General features: G+C 55.7%; 1 protein-coding gene across 1 annotated transcript; it reads right to left on the reverse strand.

Annotated features, from left to right (window-relative positions):
• Positions 1 to 9,831: 9,831 nt before the first annotated feature.
• Positions 9,832 to 16,013, reverse strand: BRINP2 (BMP/retinoic acid inducible neural specific 2). Its single transcript, XM_058808818.1, has 7 exons — positions 15,733 to 16,013; positions 13,032 to 13,222; positions 12,720 to 12,910; positions 12,258 to 12,363; positions 11,677 to 11,913; positions 11,308 to 11,530; positions 9,832 to 10,985 (listed from the first exon to the last, which is right to left on the reverse strand). Exons 1-7 carry the CDS (start codon positions 16,011 to 16,013, stop codon positions 9,869 to 9,871), a joined length of 2,346 nt encoding a protein of 781 aa, XP_058664801.1. The 3' UTR covers positions 9,832 to 9,868.
• Between the last annotated feature and the right edge of the window lie 344 nt (positions 16,014 to 16,357).

Genomic DNA, 16,357 nt, shown 5'->3' on the forward strand with positions numbered 1-16,357 from the left:
TGGAGACCTCTGAGAGCTGGAGCTAGTTGAGATTGACTCCTTCAGTGAATAAGGTAGTGTGGCCCCAGCTGCCTGCCAGCTTGGCAGGGGGTGTCCCCAGTAACTGGGGGCCAGTGTGACCTCTCAGGAGGGCCTGTCCCAGTGTTTCGAAGGGTGTTTGTGGGTGCAAATGGATTTGCTTGAGTTACACAGGGCTTTGCCCCTGCTCCTGCTGCCCCCTCCCCTCCTGGGATGCCCTCCTGGGGCCACACTGGGGCCAGCTCCAGCCCTTGATGGCAGATGAGCTGTTCTGTGTCCTGTGGTTGTTTTGGTGGAGGATGCTTTGTGTCCATGGTTGTTTTGGTGGAGGATGCTTTGTGTCCATGGTTGTTTCTGTGGGAGGATGCTTTGTGTCCATGGTTGTTTTGGTGGAGGATGCTTTGTGTCCATGGTTGTTTTGGTGGAGGATGCCATCTGGCTGCCTGATCTCTCCGCTTTCACCTTGGCACCAGCACCTGGCACGCGGCCCCATGGCTTGGCACAGAACCAGGGGCTGCTGCCAGGGCCTGCCAGCCCCCTGCTCTTCAAGGCACTCTGTGCACTCAGTCTAAGCTGCTTTAAGGGTGGAATGGGGGCTTTTGTCTTGAGGCAAAAGACCTTGGCGTTATTCGTCTCTGTCCCAGCCACATGCAGTTGCATCTTTCCCCAGGAGAGCTCAGAATTAGGATATCTGGCTGCTGCTCAGCCCCAAGTCCCTGGGGAGCAGGCAGCACCCTCTGTGCTGTGGCAGCCTCTCCGGGCAGTGAAACCCCTTTGCCAGCCTGCCCTGGGTGTGTGAAATCCTTCTCCCCTCCTGGCAAGGAGCCGCCGGCCCTTGGAGCAGCTCCTCAGGAACCATTGCTTTTCCTTGCCAGAGAATCTCGCCCGGAGAAGCCGCTTTGATCAATGCACTTGGATTCCAGCCTTCAGCCTTGATCAAGGCGGGAGGAGGGACGAGGGAGAGCAGCACTCGCGGGCTCTTTGGGGACGGCCGGGAAGCGAGGCTGCTGCTCCAAGAAAAGCTGCTTCAAAGTAAGAGGCGGTGCTGCCAGAATAAGAGTGAAGCGGGCGGGCAGAGGAGGAGGAGGAGGAGGAGGAGGAAGGCTGCTGGGTGCCAGAATCCCGCTGGGATGGGGCAGGTGTGAGTCCAGCTGGGAATGGGGATGGTGGCGCTGCTGCGAGGCTGGAGCAGGTTCTGGGAGAGGGCAGGAAAGCAGGTGCAGGGAAGGGGGGAATCTACACTCCCCCCTGTGTTAATTCTGCACCAGACCTGCTTTTCTGTGCTCATTAGCTTTCTCAGCTCTGCAAACTTCTCCAGCCCTGGGGTCTTGGCGCTGAGAAAGTTTTTAAAGCTCTGCATTTTCTTCTTTGGATCAGTGGTTTCCTCCCAGCCTTTAACTGGTGGGGATGGTGCTGCAGGTTGGGTTTTATGGACCTAAGGATGGCTCTGGGACACGGGCAGGGGGGACAGAGCATCCCTTCCTTGCCAGCTTGGTCTGGCTGTTTCAGCTGCAAGGGCTTTGTGTTGTTTGAAGGGATGCACAAAGCACTGCTCAGCTTTGACCAGATCAGAGCTTCTGGTTAATGGTAATTAATGGCCAGGAGGAGACCTCCAGGGGCTTTCTGGCTTTGTCTCCCCATCAGTGCCAGGGAATTCTGTGTCAGCAGCTCTGGAATGCATGGGCCATTCCTTTGTGGGTTGCATTACCTGGGAGAGGAGGAAGAATCGAGCAGAGATGCAAAACCTGGAGGTCCCCATAAACAGGGAAACCAGAAACCACCCTCTGACACCAGCCTGCTCCAACAATCCTCCTCCTCCTCTCTCCTGCTCCCTCTCTGCCACTGCTGCCTTCCTCAGGTGCTCACACATGCACCTCTTGCTTTTCCTTTCAGCTACAGATGGCAGGCAGGAAAACCAGCCAGCCAGATGTGCTTTTCATAGCTCCCAAGCCAGGCATAACTAAACATTTACATTTATTACCAATTAGAGGGGAAACAGACTGTAGTTTTATGTACTGTATGTGTCTGGATATATTTCAGTTTGTGACCTTACTACACCCCACCCCCAGCAACTAAATCTCTCTTGGGTAGGGGCAAAGACCTGGAAAAGCATTGGGATCCCATCCCAGCATCCCATGACCCCCTGATTAGATGATGTGGATTCCACCACTTTGTAAAAAAGCCTGCACAGGGTTTGCTCCTGGGTGAGGCTGCACATCCCTGGAGGGGTTTCCATGGAGGAGTCCACATCCTTTGAGTCCATGTGTGGATGTGACCACAGAGCAGCTGTCAATGGGTGCCAACATCACAGCAGCTCTTTAATGATGTGTGAGCCAACAGCAAAACACAAATAAATCCATAAAATCCATAAGCAGGCACTGAGCCTTGCTGAGAGCTGGGGAAGGAAGCAGGGATGAGTGTGCATGGTGGCAGTGCTGTCCCAGCCTTCACCAGGAGGGTCACTGAGGGACTGACAAAGTCCAGATCCTGCCTGGCAGGGCTCCATCTGCTCACTCTGTGAGGCCAGCACCTGAGCCTGGGCTCTTTGAGGCATTTTTGGGGCTCAGGACAGGGTCTGCAAGTCCCCATCAGGCCTTGGGCAGCCCATTCAGGTGGAGATGAGGATTTACTGGTTCTGTGGGGATACTGGGTTTGCTGTACTGGCTCAGTCACTCTTGATTCAGCCTCTGAGCAATGGTTAAGCTGCTAAGAAAAGCACCTCAATGTCCTTCATCAGGCCACCATCCTCTTGGCAAGAGAGGAAGGAGCAATGTGGTGCGGCCAGGGGATGTTGGACAGAACTGATCTTTAAACCAGCCTGTCCCACACCCAGCCTGGCTCTGGGATTGAAAGCCACACTGTTGGGATGTGGGGTGGTGCAGGCACTGACCCTGCTCAGCCTCCTCTATCCTCCCTGCTCCCAGCAGCTCCCACAGCCACCCACTCATGCAGAACATCCCAGTTCCTTCCTTGCTCCCAGCTTTTGTCCCCAGGGTGCCTGGAACCCTCTGGCACTCCTGCCCAAAGCTCACCTCTGGCTGTGCCCCCTGGATCCCTGTGCCCACCTCTGCTGTTGCAACAACCTCTGGGGTGGGTGCAGGGCTGTATTCCCTCCTCTTTCCAGGCTGCTGCTGCCGGGGAAGCAGCCCAGCCACAAAAAGCCATGGGCAATGCTGTGCAGGGGTTGTGTGCATCCCTCTGGGCATGCTGGGGGGAATTATTCCATCACAGGGAGCTTCAGAAATGCAATATTTTATTAGAAGCCCATTAAACTGTTCAAACAGGTGATTAGGAGAGGGGGGATGATGCAAAATGAAGCAAGGTGGGGGTGGGCTTCCACCTGAGCAGGGAAGTGGATTTCCACCTGAGCAGGGAGGGCTGTGGGTGGATTTCCACCTGAGCAGGGAGAGCTGTGGCTGGAGGGCTGAGGTCAGCTCTGCAAGGCCAAGATAAGGAATGAATAAAGCTGAGAGACTTGAAGGGGATGGGGGTGGAATGAAGGGCTGCAGTGTTTTGGTAGAGAGTGGAAATGATCTACCCCAGCCTCAGCCCATGGAGGACTGTGTGGACATGCTTATCCCTCCCTTCATTTGGATGGGAAGCACCAGGTACAGGATGAATCCAGGGTGTTACAAACCTTGGCCACCAACCTTTGGGTCCCTCTAGGAAGGAACCAACTCAGTGATGAGGCACCCTTTGTCCAGCAAGGGCAGGAGAGGAGCAAGAGGGAAGTGCAGGATCTACTGCTCCATACATGGATTTGTCTCACTGATCAGCAAAAGCAGGAGACAGTTTAACTGGAGAGTTGGATTCAAGATTAAAAAAAATCATATTTTATTTTTTTCCTCCTCTTCTGTAGCTGTGTTGGAGTGTGACAGGGTGGGAGCTCTTGGCAGCTGGGATATTAAATGTTTTTCCACATGGTCTCTTGATTATTAATGGATTTTAGCACTTGACAAAGTAGAAATTAGGAGATAAAAGCTATTAGAAACTAATTTGGGTAATCACTGATTCTGTTCCCCCAGGAGCCTTTCTGAGAGTGTGGCTCCCAACACCACTGCCAAGTCTCAGGAGAGAAGGAATCTCTCTCCAGCAGCTCTGTGGGCTTTGGAAGAGCCCCCTGGTCTATGGCCAGTGAGGAGATGACTTGAATGGAGCAGGCCTGATCCAAACAACACTCTCCTCCCAGCAGCCTCCTGGGATTTATAGGATATCACATCCCTGGACACCATTTGGGGTGGTTTATGTGCCACATTTTTTTACTGTTATGTTGGGGAAACAGCCATAGAAAGTAGCTTGGGAAACCAAGGTGGGAGATAAATCCTGGTGGTGTGGGCTCTCCCAGCGATCAAATGGGCTACAGGTGGAGAAATGGGCCCTTGAGACCCTTTATTTCCTGCAACTCCCATCTTCCTGAGTGGATCAATACCACCAGGGGCAAGGGAAGGGTGAGGAGCCATTGCAGGGAATCACTTCAAGGGAAAAGCTGGAAGGAGGTAACTGATGTAGCTGATTTTTTGAGGCAGATGGGCTGGGAGGGTTTGTGTATCCCAGGAGGGTTTGTGTACAGAGAAGAGGATGCCTGTAGGCTGGGAGAGCAGTTTTAAAAATAATTTGACTGATTTTTCTCCTTCTTTCTTTCCAACCAGTCAGTCTCCACTCTTGGCATGTGCAGTAGGAGCAAAAGGTTTGTCTTGCAGATTATTTTGGGATTTTATTCCATCCAACAGGAAAATCCCTCTGAATTTCATCCCATTGTCCACCAAATTTTGCCCGTCTCAACCCTTGGTCCAGGAGCAGAGCCCAGAGGAGGAGAAAGCAATTTGCCATTGCCATTCCTGGTCCTTGCAAATTTTTCCACTTGCAGAATGGGGTGCAGTGAAGAGACTTCATTTGGTGGTGTCTGAAGAGGTCTCCAGGTTCTCCTCAGGAGCTGGGAGTGGCTGAGGGCACTCAGGGAGGCAGTGGGGTTGGGTGGCTGAGGTTATGCTGAGGTTGTGCTTTCTGATCTTTGCTTAAGGAGGAGTTGGTGGCGAGGGAAGACGGGAGTTGAAGAACTGGGACTGGGGCTTCCTGAGGTCCCCACCAGCTGGAGTCACCCCAGGCTCTCACTGAGCTCCTAGTGGGGACACAGGAGGGTGGCTGGGACATCTCCTGCATGCCTGGGCTTGCAGAAACCTCCCTGTTGCTCTGTGCTGATTGTTCTGCCTCCTTCAGGAACAGTGGCAGGAGGAGGAAGAGGAGGAGGAAGAGGGAGGAAGAAGCTAAGGTCACCACCATTTCAGGAGGTTGTGAATTTCCCCCCCTTCTCCTTCAGAAGTGGCCATTCACCACAGACCCTCTAAATCCTCTCTGGAGAGAAAACACCAGGGAGCATGGCATGGGGGGATGAGAGCCCTCAGTGGCTTTGAAAGAGATGGCAGAGAGGAAAAACAGCCCAGCATTGGCAAAGGGGAGAAAGAGACTGAGAGAAAGAAGCTGAAAATGTGCTGAAACAGCTGATGACAGCCCAAACAGCAGGAGAAGGCTCCTGCCTGCCAATTAACGAGGCTCTGGTGCTAATTTGCCACCTTGACTGCACTTCTGAGCTTGGCAGGAGAAGGAGGAGGGAAAACAAAAAGATGAGGCTAAAAAGGAGCCAGTGAGGTTTTGGGTTGCCTCTTGGCCATGCAGATGTCACTGGGCTTTGGAGAGCCAGGGGAAACAGGGGGGCTGGTGGCAAACCCCACCAATGCACAAGCCTGGCATGTGGAGAGAATGATGGCAAGTTTCCATGGGCTGGTGCTGGCAGGGCAGCTCTGGGTCACAGTGCTGCCCAACTTAGGGGTGCCAGCTTCCCAGGGATCACATCCCACCATCTGCTGGGCTATTGGGAGAGTGAGAGGTGATCCCATGTGTGCCCAGGAGCATCTCTGTGGTGACTGAGTTGTGAGGAAGGAGCCAGAGCTGTGCTGGGGCAGAGAGGGCAGCTTGGCATCTCCTGCCTCCCCCAGCAATGCTGTCAAACACAGAGCAGATCTGCTGGCAGCTGCCTGCTGTGGCTAACAGAGCCACAGGAGCCCTGGGCAAAATGCTCAGCCTGCAGCTTCCTGCCAAGACAAACCGATTCCCTCCTCCTGCCCATCCTGCAGCCCAAAGCCAGAGACCAGGGGGATGCTTTAAAAGCAACATCTGCACCAGTGTGCTGTTTGCATGCAAAGCAGGAGAGTTCCTGCCAGCTCCAGTGTGTTACCTGGAGGTCTCCCAACCCTCCCTCCTCCCCTGGGATGTTTTCATTCCTGTGCATCCACGTTCTTCTGTGCCAGGCTGGCAGAGTGTTAGCTGCGAGCCACAGGGGTAAACTGAGGCAGGATGGAGCAAGAATACAGAGTTAGGCTCACAGCCTCTCTCCATGGCAAAGCTGGCCTTGCTGTTTGGGCCCAGTCTGATTCAGAGGTGCCCTTGGGCCACCACTTGATGGCACACAGGGCTGGAGGCTCAAAGGGTGAAGGCAGGAGGGGAAAAGGGTGTGGGTTACAAAGGTGGAGCTGTTTGCTCAGGTGCAGCCCATCACAGCCCATCCCTGGCTGTCTCAGGGTGGCAGATGGAGGCAGGACCAGCCCCAGCCTGAGGGCCATGATCTCTCTCTGCCCTGGGAGAGCGGTGCAGGTAACCCCATGCTGCTGCCTGGGCTGGGGGTGAAACATCCTGGCCCTTCCCTGGCCTCCTTTTCCCTGGCAGAGCTGCCGAACAAACGTGTCTGGAGGGAACCAGAGTGTCTGCAGTCAAGCAAGTGAAGAGCTCAGCTTGTTATTTAAAGGCCATTTTATGGCTTTCATACGGCAGAGAATCTCATATAAACACAGAGCCTAGAAAGGGACAACCTCAAACACAGGAGTTGTTAAAACCTGATGGGTTTGGTGCTGAATTCCTGGTTCAGGCTGGCTGTTCCCATCCTGAGGCCAGATCCCAGCTCTCCAGCCAGCCCTGCTGCCATCAGCACTGTTCTGTGCAGGGAAAGCACTGCAAGGTAATCAAATGCTGACCTCCAGTTATTAACCTCGTCCTCTTAATCGCCTCCACTGAGTGCCTTAATTGCTGGGCAGGGATGGGAGGACCTGGCTGCTTCCACCTGAGATTCCCACACAGCCTGGCAGTCCCTCCCAGGGCATGCTGCTGCTGCTGCTGCTGCTCTTCCTTTAACTCACACACATCCCCAAAAAGGTGGAAGCATTTCTCTCCCAAAATACAGCAATTCAGCAGCCAAATTTAAGGAACCAACTCTGTTTCTCTGAGTTAAAGAGGGGGTGCAGCCCCATGGTTTGGGGGTGGGTGCCCAAGGTCTTGTCTGCCTCCCCATGGGAAGTGCTTTTTGCTGAGACAGGGTTGTGCCAGCTGCCAGCCTTGGAGTGCCATGCACAGCCTCATTCCTAAAGGGAATTAATTGGCAATTTGGGCCAAACTTGGTGCTTTTGGGCAATAGATTATGGATATTGCTGGGAGGCTGTGGAGAGAGGAGAGGCAACTGCTGAAGATGCAAAGAGCTGGTGGCTCATCCTTCCAGCTGCCTGCCTCCCCTTACTCCCTGCAGTGCTTTTTTGCATCAAATTAAAAGTAAATGGCCTTCATCCACCTCCCTCCTCACACATGGGACTGTTAGGGCATCACTTGGCTCCATCTGGAGCCTACACAAAGCCAGAGAAGTGCAGGGTGCATCCCTTGATGGGTACCTTGAGGTGCTGCCAGTCATCCCAACAACTCTTGCATTCATGTTGACCTGGGTTTAGGATGTGGGACTGGTTCAGGGCACCAAAAAATATGGTAGGAAGTGCTCTATCTATAGGAGATGGGATGGAGTTGAGGAATGTTAGCCTGACACATGGCCCACAGGATGATGGGGAGAACCCCAGAATGGTTTGGGTTAGAAAACACCTTAAATCTCATCTGGTTCTGACCTTCCACAGGCAGGGATACCTTCCAGTAGACCAAAGCCTCATCCAACCTGGCCTTGGACACTTCCAGGGATGGGACAGCCACAGCTGCTGTGGACAACCAAGAAGTGATGGAATATGTTCAGCAGAAGCCAAAATAACTTCTCTAGCTGGGAATCCTGCTGGCAGCCCTGCCTGCTCAGGAGCACTGCTGGCCCTCATGCCTGTGCCCTCCCCATCCTCAGGCTGATGTCTGCCAGCTCTGCCTGGGGAGCCCAGAGGATCGCTTTGACTTTTCATTTCCTCCTGGTGTGTTTAATTGCCTGATTTTTTTCCCTTTAGGACTGGGAGAGAGAGGAGAGGTGGGCAAAGGAAGACAGATGTGTGGAAAATAGAAGTCTAGGTGACAGATTGAGGGCTGCTATAACCACAATAGCCAGCCTGATGGATTGATAGATTAGACAGGGAATATAAATAGCAAGTATGGTTTATCTATCCCTGTTTTATTTTCCTCTTGTCTGTCTCTTTATCTCTCCTGGTGTTATTTTCCTCCTGCTTATCTCTTTATCTGCCCAGCCCGAGGATGGGGGAGAGGTGGGTGACAGGAGCAGGATGGATGAGTTCAGGTTTCCACTGCCTTTGCAGCATCCAAGCAGACAAGTTTTGCCAGCTGTGGAGGATTAGAAGGCGGCCTCAGACCTGCACACTGATTCACTTCTCCCACCCCTCTCCTTTCCCTGCACCATCCCCTCTGTCTGCACGCCTCCCTTGGGGATCCCTGCGGTCACAGGGTCTGCTCCTTCCTCTCTCTGCCTCATCCTTGGCCAAGGGATGAGGGCAGGCACTGGAGCAGTGAGCTCTGCTTGTCTGGGCTCCCGACATTCCCATCTGATAGCCGGGCAGCTCCACTGCTTGACATTCCAGTCAGGCACCCAGCACAGCAGCACCGGGAAGGAGGGAGGGGAGCCACACAGCACAGGGAAAGCCAGGGCTAGGGATGACAGTAACTGTTCTGTTCTTTTCTTTCTTTTTTTTTTTTTTTTTAATCTCAGTTGGTTTTGGTTGCTCTTTTGCTCAAAAAAGGCATTTTTTAAAAAATATATTAAACAGATACATTTTACTAAGATGTCTCTTGGCTGGAGCCACTGACAAGAAATGACACTCCCCAAATGAATAGGCTTAAAAAAAACCTGTCCCAAACAAACCAAATAAATAAATACATAAATAAAACATTTTCTTTTTCTTTCTTTTGCAGTAGAGTGGGGTTTTTTTGTTGGTTTTTCTGTTGTGTAGGGAACCTTGGCCCAGAGGTCTCCGAGGGTGTCTGTGATGGCAGCATCCCTGGGCAGGTGCCAGGTCCTTCCAGGCAAGGGGTGAGACGGTGCCTCGGCACGGCAGCAGACACGAGGTGCTCATGGAGAGGCCCCAGGGGGGACCTGCTGGGTCTGCAGGGCCTGTGCTGTGGGCCCCCAGCAGCACCGTGTGCGAGGCCACGGCTGCAGGATGGATCATGGGGGATGCAAAGGTGCCAGTAGAAACCTCTTAAAAAGACTACAAAAGTTGGGGTGGCAAGGAGGCCGCTGCTGGGGGATCCTTAGGGTGGGTTCAGCACCTGCTCTGGTGGGACCAGCATCTGCCTCTGGGCAAGCCACACCCCCTGGGCCGCTGGCACACCTCCCCAGCCACAGTGGCATCGTCCCCACACTCGGGGCCAGTTCACAATGCCATGAGCCATCCCTCCTCCTCCTCAGTCCCACTGGCATCCTCCATCCGCCCGAGCCCTGTGTCTCTTTGGCCAGATGCTGGGTGTACCATGGAAGCACGCAGTTGGCACTAAGGTAAGGCCTTGATTTCAATTTTTAGGGCGGTTCTTTCTCTCTCCTCCCCAGGCAGTCTGTCCTGGCAGCCCCCTGGCAGAGGTGTGAGCACTGCCAGCTGTGTTAGCTGCACAGCTTGCCTGTCTCCTGCTCCAGGGCATTGGGCAGCTTGGCATTGAAAGCTCTCAGGGAGGACTGGATCCTCGCCACCTCGTTGTTGGCCAGCTTGAGCCGGTGCCGGAGCAAGCAAGTGAAGAGGTCGAGGCGGATTTTGCCAGGGGGTGAGAGCCTGTTCACCCTGTCCCTGATCTCCAGCAGCTGCAGCATGGCTGAGTCCTGGGAGCCCTGGGTGTAGGGGTAGTCCAGCTGGAGGATCAGGTCACGGATAGCGTCCGGCTCAAAGGGCAGGCTGTAGCCAAAGACTTGCAAGCTGTTGATTTTCATGTAGCCCAGGTTCTTGGAGGGATCTGACATCTCCAAGGGCTCGTAGTAGATTGTCTCGTTGGAGCTGTCATCCAGAGACTTGATGCGGCTCCGCAAGTAGACGTGCACTGTTTCAAAGAAGGTCTTCCTCTTGTTGCCCAAGGTGATGGTCCAGTTTTGGCACTGGGCAGAGGCATCTACGGTAGTCCTTTCCCAGTCTGGGAAGCTGCCCTCGTTGACAGGCATGAACCAGCTCTCTGAGTGGCTTCCCCCAAAGGGGTTAACATAGATGGCCATGACGGGCTCCAGGGTGCTGTTCTTGGTGAGGCAGATCTGCAGAGACAGGGCCAGCATGACATGAACCAGCCCGGGCTTGTACTTGTTGCTCTTGAGGGTGAGGAGCATGCGCTTCCTCCAGGAGGGGTCGAACCAGCTGCCCAGGCGCATGTCATTGCTGATGAAGATGGAGTGCACCTCGATGCGGCTGTCCCGCTTCTGCAGCAGGTACTTGAGCTCCAGGTCCTGCAGGTCAGTCTCCAGCCCCAGGTATTGCTCCAGGGAGTCGGCCACCTCGGGGCGGCAGAAGCCCTGGGTGAGCGCGTAGCCGTGGTGGCAGCTCCCGCAGCGGGTGCTGTTGTCCTGGTCACAGCTGGCACAGGCTGGCCCCTCGCCCAAGACACACGGGATGGAGCCCTGGCAGGAGGGCTGCTCTGAGGGACAGGTGCAGCTGTGGCTTTCCTCCAGGAAGGTCCCAGGCACGGTGGTCTCGCTGCAGTACAGCAGCGACTGTGCGCGGCTCCACCAGTAAGGGAGGGACCTGGTGCACAGGAAACACAGAAGAGAGGCTTAGATGGCATCTTTTGGGATGTGACTGACTTTCCCTAAGGATGGAACAGCTGCCCACCTCATGCTGGTTTCCTGCTATGCTGGTGGCCCCCCCATGAACCCATTTTTCACCTTCAGGTCTGCAACTGATCTCTCAGGGCCACATTCCAAGCTGGTACAGCCGCTCCTGCTCCCTGCTCACCCCCTCCATGGTGGGAGCTTCTCCACTTGCAGCCACAGGGAGGTGGCCTCTGGCTGTGTGCCACCCCTGGGGCACGGGGCAGTGTCCCAGCAAGGCTGCCAGGGCACCCTACCTCTCCTTGGGCAGCTTGAAGCGAGGCTGGCGGTGGCAGCGCTTGCTGAGGTTGAAGAGGCGCCGGATGAGCCGGAAGGTTTTCCTGGAGAGCAGCTTCAGGCTGGTGCCCAGCTGCTGGTAGCGGTGCTGGACATCCAGATCCATGCTCCAGAAGTGGGAGATGGCTGTCCTGTTCAGGAAACGGTCCGTGGGGAGTCTTTTCACCAGGGCCTGAAACTCCTCTGTGGGGAGAAGGAGATGGCATCAGGGAAGGTGGAGCTGAAAGCAACCTCCCTCCACCCGAGCTCTTCATGGTGAGAAGAGCCAGCACCCAGCCTGAGCTGCTCTCAAGGGGAAGGAGATGCTCGGTGGGGTCTGCCAGCCTCACCTGACTCCTCAAACTGGCTGTGGTGGCTCTCCCAGGCCCGCCCGAGCTGGGCCAGGCTGCTCTCCAGCGCCTGGATGTCGGCCTCGGGGCAGTTGCAGCGGGGGAAGGCGGGCTGGCACTGGCAGCGGCAGTCGCTGCGGCGGCACAGCAGCTCCCCCGTCGAGCCGCAGGCGATGTAGCTGAGGGCGGCGGCCACGAACCTCTCCCGCAGGTAGGAGGGCAGCACCGTCTGCAGCCCTGCGGAGGGAACAGCCCCGAGGGCATCAGGGCACGCACGGAGCCCCTCAAACACCGCCTGGGCGAGGAGGGCACCAGCCTCTCCCCCCTCGCCGGGCTCCCACCCTCGCATGATTATCATATCAATTTGCTGTGGAGCCGCTTGTCTGGGCTCTGCATCGATCTTGGCTCCTCTTGGCAGACAAGCAACAACCTCATCCTGCCCAGCTTTCATTATTTTCCTCCCCTCTCCTCCCCAGCCCTGAAATTAGAAGCAGCATCTCGTGCCAGCATCCTCCCCTGCATCCACAAGCATCCCATGGCAGCACTTGTCCACCCGCACATCCCCACGAGCCCGGTCCTACCTTGGAGCTGCACTTTGTTCTCAGGGCTCTGCACCAGGACAGAGCTCACCGAGTCCAGGTTGTCATAGTTGCTGCAGCCCAGTGGCCCTGTCCGTGTTTCTGTCACCTAAGATGGGGACACGAAGCGGTCAGGGTACACAGGAGGGGACACAGGGTGCCCTACCCCGGTGAAAGCGCTGCAGATAATCCCTGACCCGCTGGCCAAGCCCCCCTCCTCGTAGCAGGGCGATGGTCAGAGAGGAGAACTAATTATCTGCTAATTAGCTTGTTGACAGGCGGCAGCCCGCTGAAAAATGTGCCTTTATTAGCGTGCCCAATTTCCCATAAATAATGGAAGGTGTTAACTTTCCCGGCTCTCTGCTCTCTGGGGGATGCTGTTTCAGGTCGGGCCAGCTGGAGGGGCCCCGGGGCAGTCCCGGGCTGCCGTGTCCCGGCGCCGGCCCCTCCTCGCCCCTCTCGTACCTTGATGGCAGCCGTGGCGATCTGGATGTGGTGCAGCCGGCGCAGGGTGCTCTCCCTGTCGATGAAGTAGGAGGCTGCCAGCTGGTGCAGGGTCTCCAGCGACACCCCCGAGCTGTTCCCAGCCCCCGCCGCGGGCTCTGCCCTCCGGCTCAGCTTGCGCTTGTCCACGAAAATGGTCAGGGACTCCTCTCCTGGGGGAGATGTGATGCTTGTGGAAGGCTGTGGGCTGCCCCCATTCCCTTTCCTGGCCATGCAGTGCTGCTTTTCCCACCCTCCCTCGCTGTGCGAGGGGCTGAGAAGCCCAGTGCTCACCTCCCAGCGTGGCAGCCAGCAGGAAGTGTGTCCCATACTTCTTGATGAGGCTGTCGGTGATCTGCTGCGCGCTGGGCCGCCGCCCCAGCAGCCGGATGTTGCGGATGAATTCGGGGGCCAGGGGAAGTGGGAGGCTGAAGAAATCTTTCCTCTCCAAGGCCAGATTATTCACCTTCCAACGGGCAAACTCTCTGTGGGACGAGAGCAGCAGTGGGGAGAGGGTGTGAAGTGGGTCTGGCCATGACACATGCATGCTCTCCTTCCTTATGTCCCTGATTTCCATTCAGGACAGGTGGAAAACTCTGGATAGAATCATCCCGACCTCCCCACTGGAAATGAAGGACCTGCTGCCAGCTATGGATCCAGGCAGGACAAAAGCACCGTCCCTCCCTAAGCCATCGATGGTGATAAAGAGCTACAAGCAGCGGAGATGCTGACTATTGATTAACCCGGCACCTCCGGAAGGCATTAATCACAGCCCAGAGCAGGGCTAGAGCCTCTTCCAGCCCTTTGGGCTGCCTGCAGCTCATCCCTCCTCCAGCCTACAGATAGATCCAAGTGAAAATCCAGCATCTGGGGGTGTCATGGTTTTCAACATCAGCAGCATTTTGTGGGAAGCTGGAGGTGTTGGGATGTGGTGGGTCCCCTCAGAGCCCCAGATGCTGTCAATGTGCCACTCAGCCTGTCACTGCCTCCAAAACCCCATGGCCTCATAAACAACCAGCAGCAAATTTCAGCTTAATCTTTGGCATTTGGCTCTAATTAAAACCAGGCTGTGCCTCTCAGACAGTTTCACCAGGGCTGGCTGGGAAAACAGGGAGAGGGAGGGAGCAGTGGATGGGTGCAAAGCAGCAGCTGCTGGGCTTGGCAGATGACAGGTTGCCTCCCACCATGACTTTGGGCCCAGAAGATGGGATGCAGGGGCCAGTAGCAGGGCTGAGGATGAGGCAGGGGGGTGCTGCCTCTCCCCTTGCACACACACACTCCCTCGGGGCTGGGGTGCCAATTTCCCCCTTCCATCCCAGAGGCAAACAAGGCCCGAAGGCTGATGGCAGGTTCTCTGCCTCTGGGGAGGTGTGAGCCAGCTCTGTCCCTCTGGCTGCTCCTTCCTGTCCCACCACCGTCACCACAGCATCCCTGGAGGACGCAGCTCCCTCGGCATGGCAGCATCAGCACACAGGAAAGGGGAGAGGAGCTCCCTGGGGGTGCAGGGCTGCATAACAAGGCTGCGATCCCAGCACCCACGTCAGCATCCCCAAGAGGCCCTGGTCAGGCTTTGCTTTGCTGCTGGAAGCCCCCAGGGCTCAGCACTGGTGGGGAGTGGAAGGGAAAGGGCTCATTAGGCAGAGGTGACAGCCCCAGTTAGGCACAGGAGGCGGTAGAGTGGAGTGGGTTTCCCACAGAGGCTGTCACAGGGTGGCCTTTGCTGTGGTGAGTGGACCCCACTGCTGCCAAACCTGGTTCTCTGCTGGCAAGAAGCCCCCTCCAGCCTTGGCCCCCATGTATACAGCATCCCATAGCAGTCCATGGGCTGATGGCACTGGGGACATGCCTAGGGGGTCAGTCAGGGTGGCTTTTCTCAAGTCCCAGCAGCATCCCAGCCCCAAAGAACTGCCAGTCTAGGCAGGTTCAGTAATTTGGCAAAGAGAATCTTTGTGCACAGAGAAAGGACAAGAGAACATCTTTGTCCAAAGGGCCTGGAAGGAGGACACCACATGCACACTTCCCCTTCTGCTGTCCCCAGCCTCCATCTCAAGGCAGGAGATCATAGGTGGAGGATGTCCAAAGGGACTGGAGCACACAAGACCCATCCAGCCCAGTGGGCTCTGTGCCTCCTGCCACAAGGGCTGATCCCATCTCAACCTGAGCACCAAATCCCTCCCATCTTAGGGCAAATCCTGCCTGGTGTCAGGACCCAGGACATTCCTCTGGCTGTCCTGAGTAGCCAAGACCCCTGCCAGGGGGCTCACAGAGCCCAAAATGCCCCTGTGGTTTTGATCATGACCAGTGGAGAAAGTTACCAGCCTTAGATGAAGATCTGCAAACCATGACAAATTAAGTAGAATGATAGTGAATTTATCACAAGGTGAAAAATAGGTTTTTGGGGTTTTTAGAATGGGGGTTCAGGGGGCAAGATGAAGGAATCTGGTTGTGTTCAGACTTTTTCCTTCTTTTTCTTCTTGGCCTCCATCTTTTGGTGTGATGTTTGCACTTTTAGATTGGTTTAGAGTAGAAGCTCACTGTCTAACATAGGTGATAGGTATTGGGAAGGAATTGTAAACATTGTACATGTAGTTTTTAGTATAAAGACATACCACCACCCTGGGGGCAGGCAGCGTGCCTGGAACTGTCCTGCTGAGCGCACCTTGGCCGGACAGGAGAAAGAATTTTTATAGCTAAGATAGAATAAACAACCTTGAGACCGAGAAATGAAGAGCCCTGACTCCTTCTTCAAGCACCGGGCTGGGAAAAGAGATTTTTCAACTTCTCTTGGGGTCACTCTGACCAGCAGACACCTCGACAGCCTGGAGCCCAGCCTGGCCTCACCAAGAGCATTCCCTGGAAAAGCAGCATCTCACTCCCACCCTCCTCCCAAGGACAGCCTCCTCCTAAACATGGGGGTCTGCTCAGGTGGATTAGAGAGGGTCTGCCTCCACTCTGCCATGCCCCCACATCCCCCCAGCCCCTCAGAGCCTCTCACCTGTAGATCCTGTACCTGGTGGTGAACCCCTGCCGGTAGCGCTCCATGAAGTCCACGTACTCCTGGGCTCGGTAGAAGGGTCCCCGGTCGGTGAGGAGCCAGTCGAGAGGCGGCCGGGCCGAGGGAGAGGAGGATGAGGAGGAAGAGGAGGGCGCGGCGGGGGCTGCATGGCCCTGGGGCACGGCGCTGCAGCGGCAGCAGGCGCTCAGGGCCAGCAGGGCCAGCGGCCAGGGCAGCATGGGCGGGGGCCCGTCAGCACGGGGCAGGTCCTGCCGCCCCATCCTGCTGCTGCCCGGCCGGCTTCTTCATTCTCTCACCCCGCGGCAACGCTCCGGGACAGCCCCGCCCTGCAACGACAACAGGGGAAGCCCGTGAGGAACGGATGGAAACCGGGAGCAAACTCTGGAATGCTGGCTGGGACGCTGCTGACAGAGGGAACGCTGCGGTCCAGGGAGAGCCGGGTCATGCCACAAGAAATAAGAGTTTATGGGGCTGGGGGTGCTGGAGTTAAATGAAATCCTGGCTGATGGCTGTTTGAGGAATTTCTGGCTTTTTCTTTGTGTTTTTCTCTGCTGGACATCAGCCTGGCATATTATTTATTTATTATTATTATTATATGACACAG

The sequence above is a fragment of the Ammospiza caudacuta genome, chromosome 7 (assembly GCF_027887145.1).
Source record: "Ammospiza caudacuta isolate bAmmCau1 chromosome 7, bAmmCau1.pri, whole genome shotgun sequence".
Taxonomy (NCBI): domain Eukaryota; kingdom Metazoa; phylum Chordata; class Aves; order Passeriformes; family Passerellidae; genus Ammospiza; species Ammospiza caudacuta.

What these genes read in the sequence shown, in the direction of transcription:
- BRINP2 (XM_058808818.1), bottom strand. Translation starts at nt 16,013, where the DNA reads ATGGGGCGGCAGGACCTGCCCCGTGCTGACGGGCCCCCGCCCATGCTG. An exon ending in TCGCCACGGCTGCCATCAAG is followed by an intron (nt 12,364 to 12,719) that starts GTACGAGAGGGG and finishes TCCCCATCTTAG; the next exon opens with GTGACAGAAACACGGACAGG. An exon ending in TTCAAGCTGCCCAAGGAGAG is followed by an intron (nt 10,986 to 11,307) that starts GTAGGGTGCCCT and finishes CCTGTGCACCAG; the next exon opens with GTCCCTCCCTTACTGGTGGA.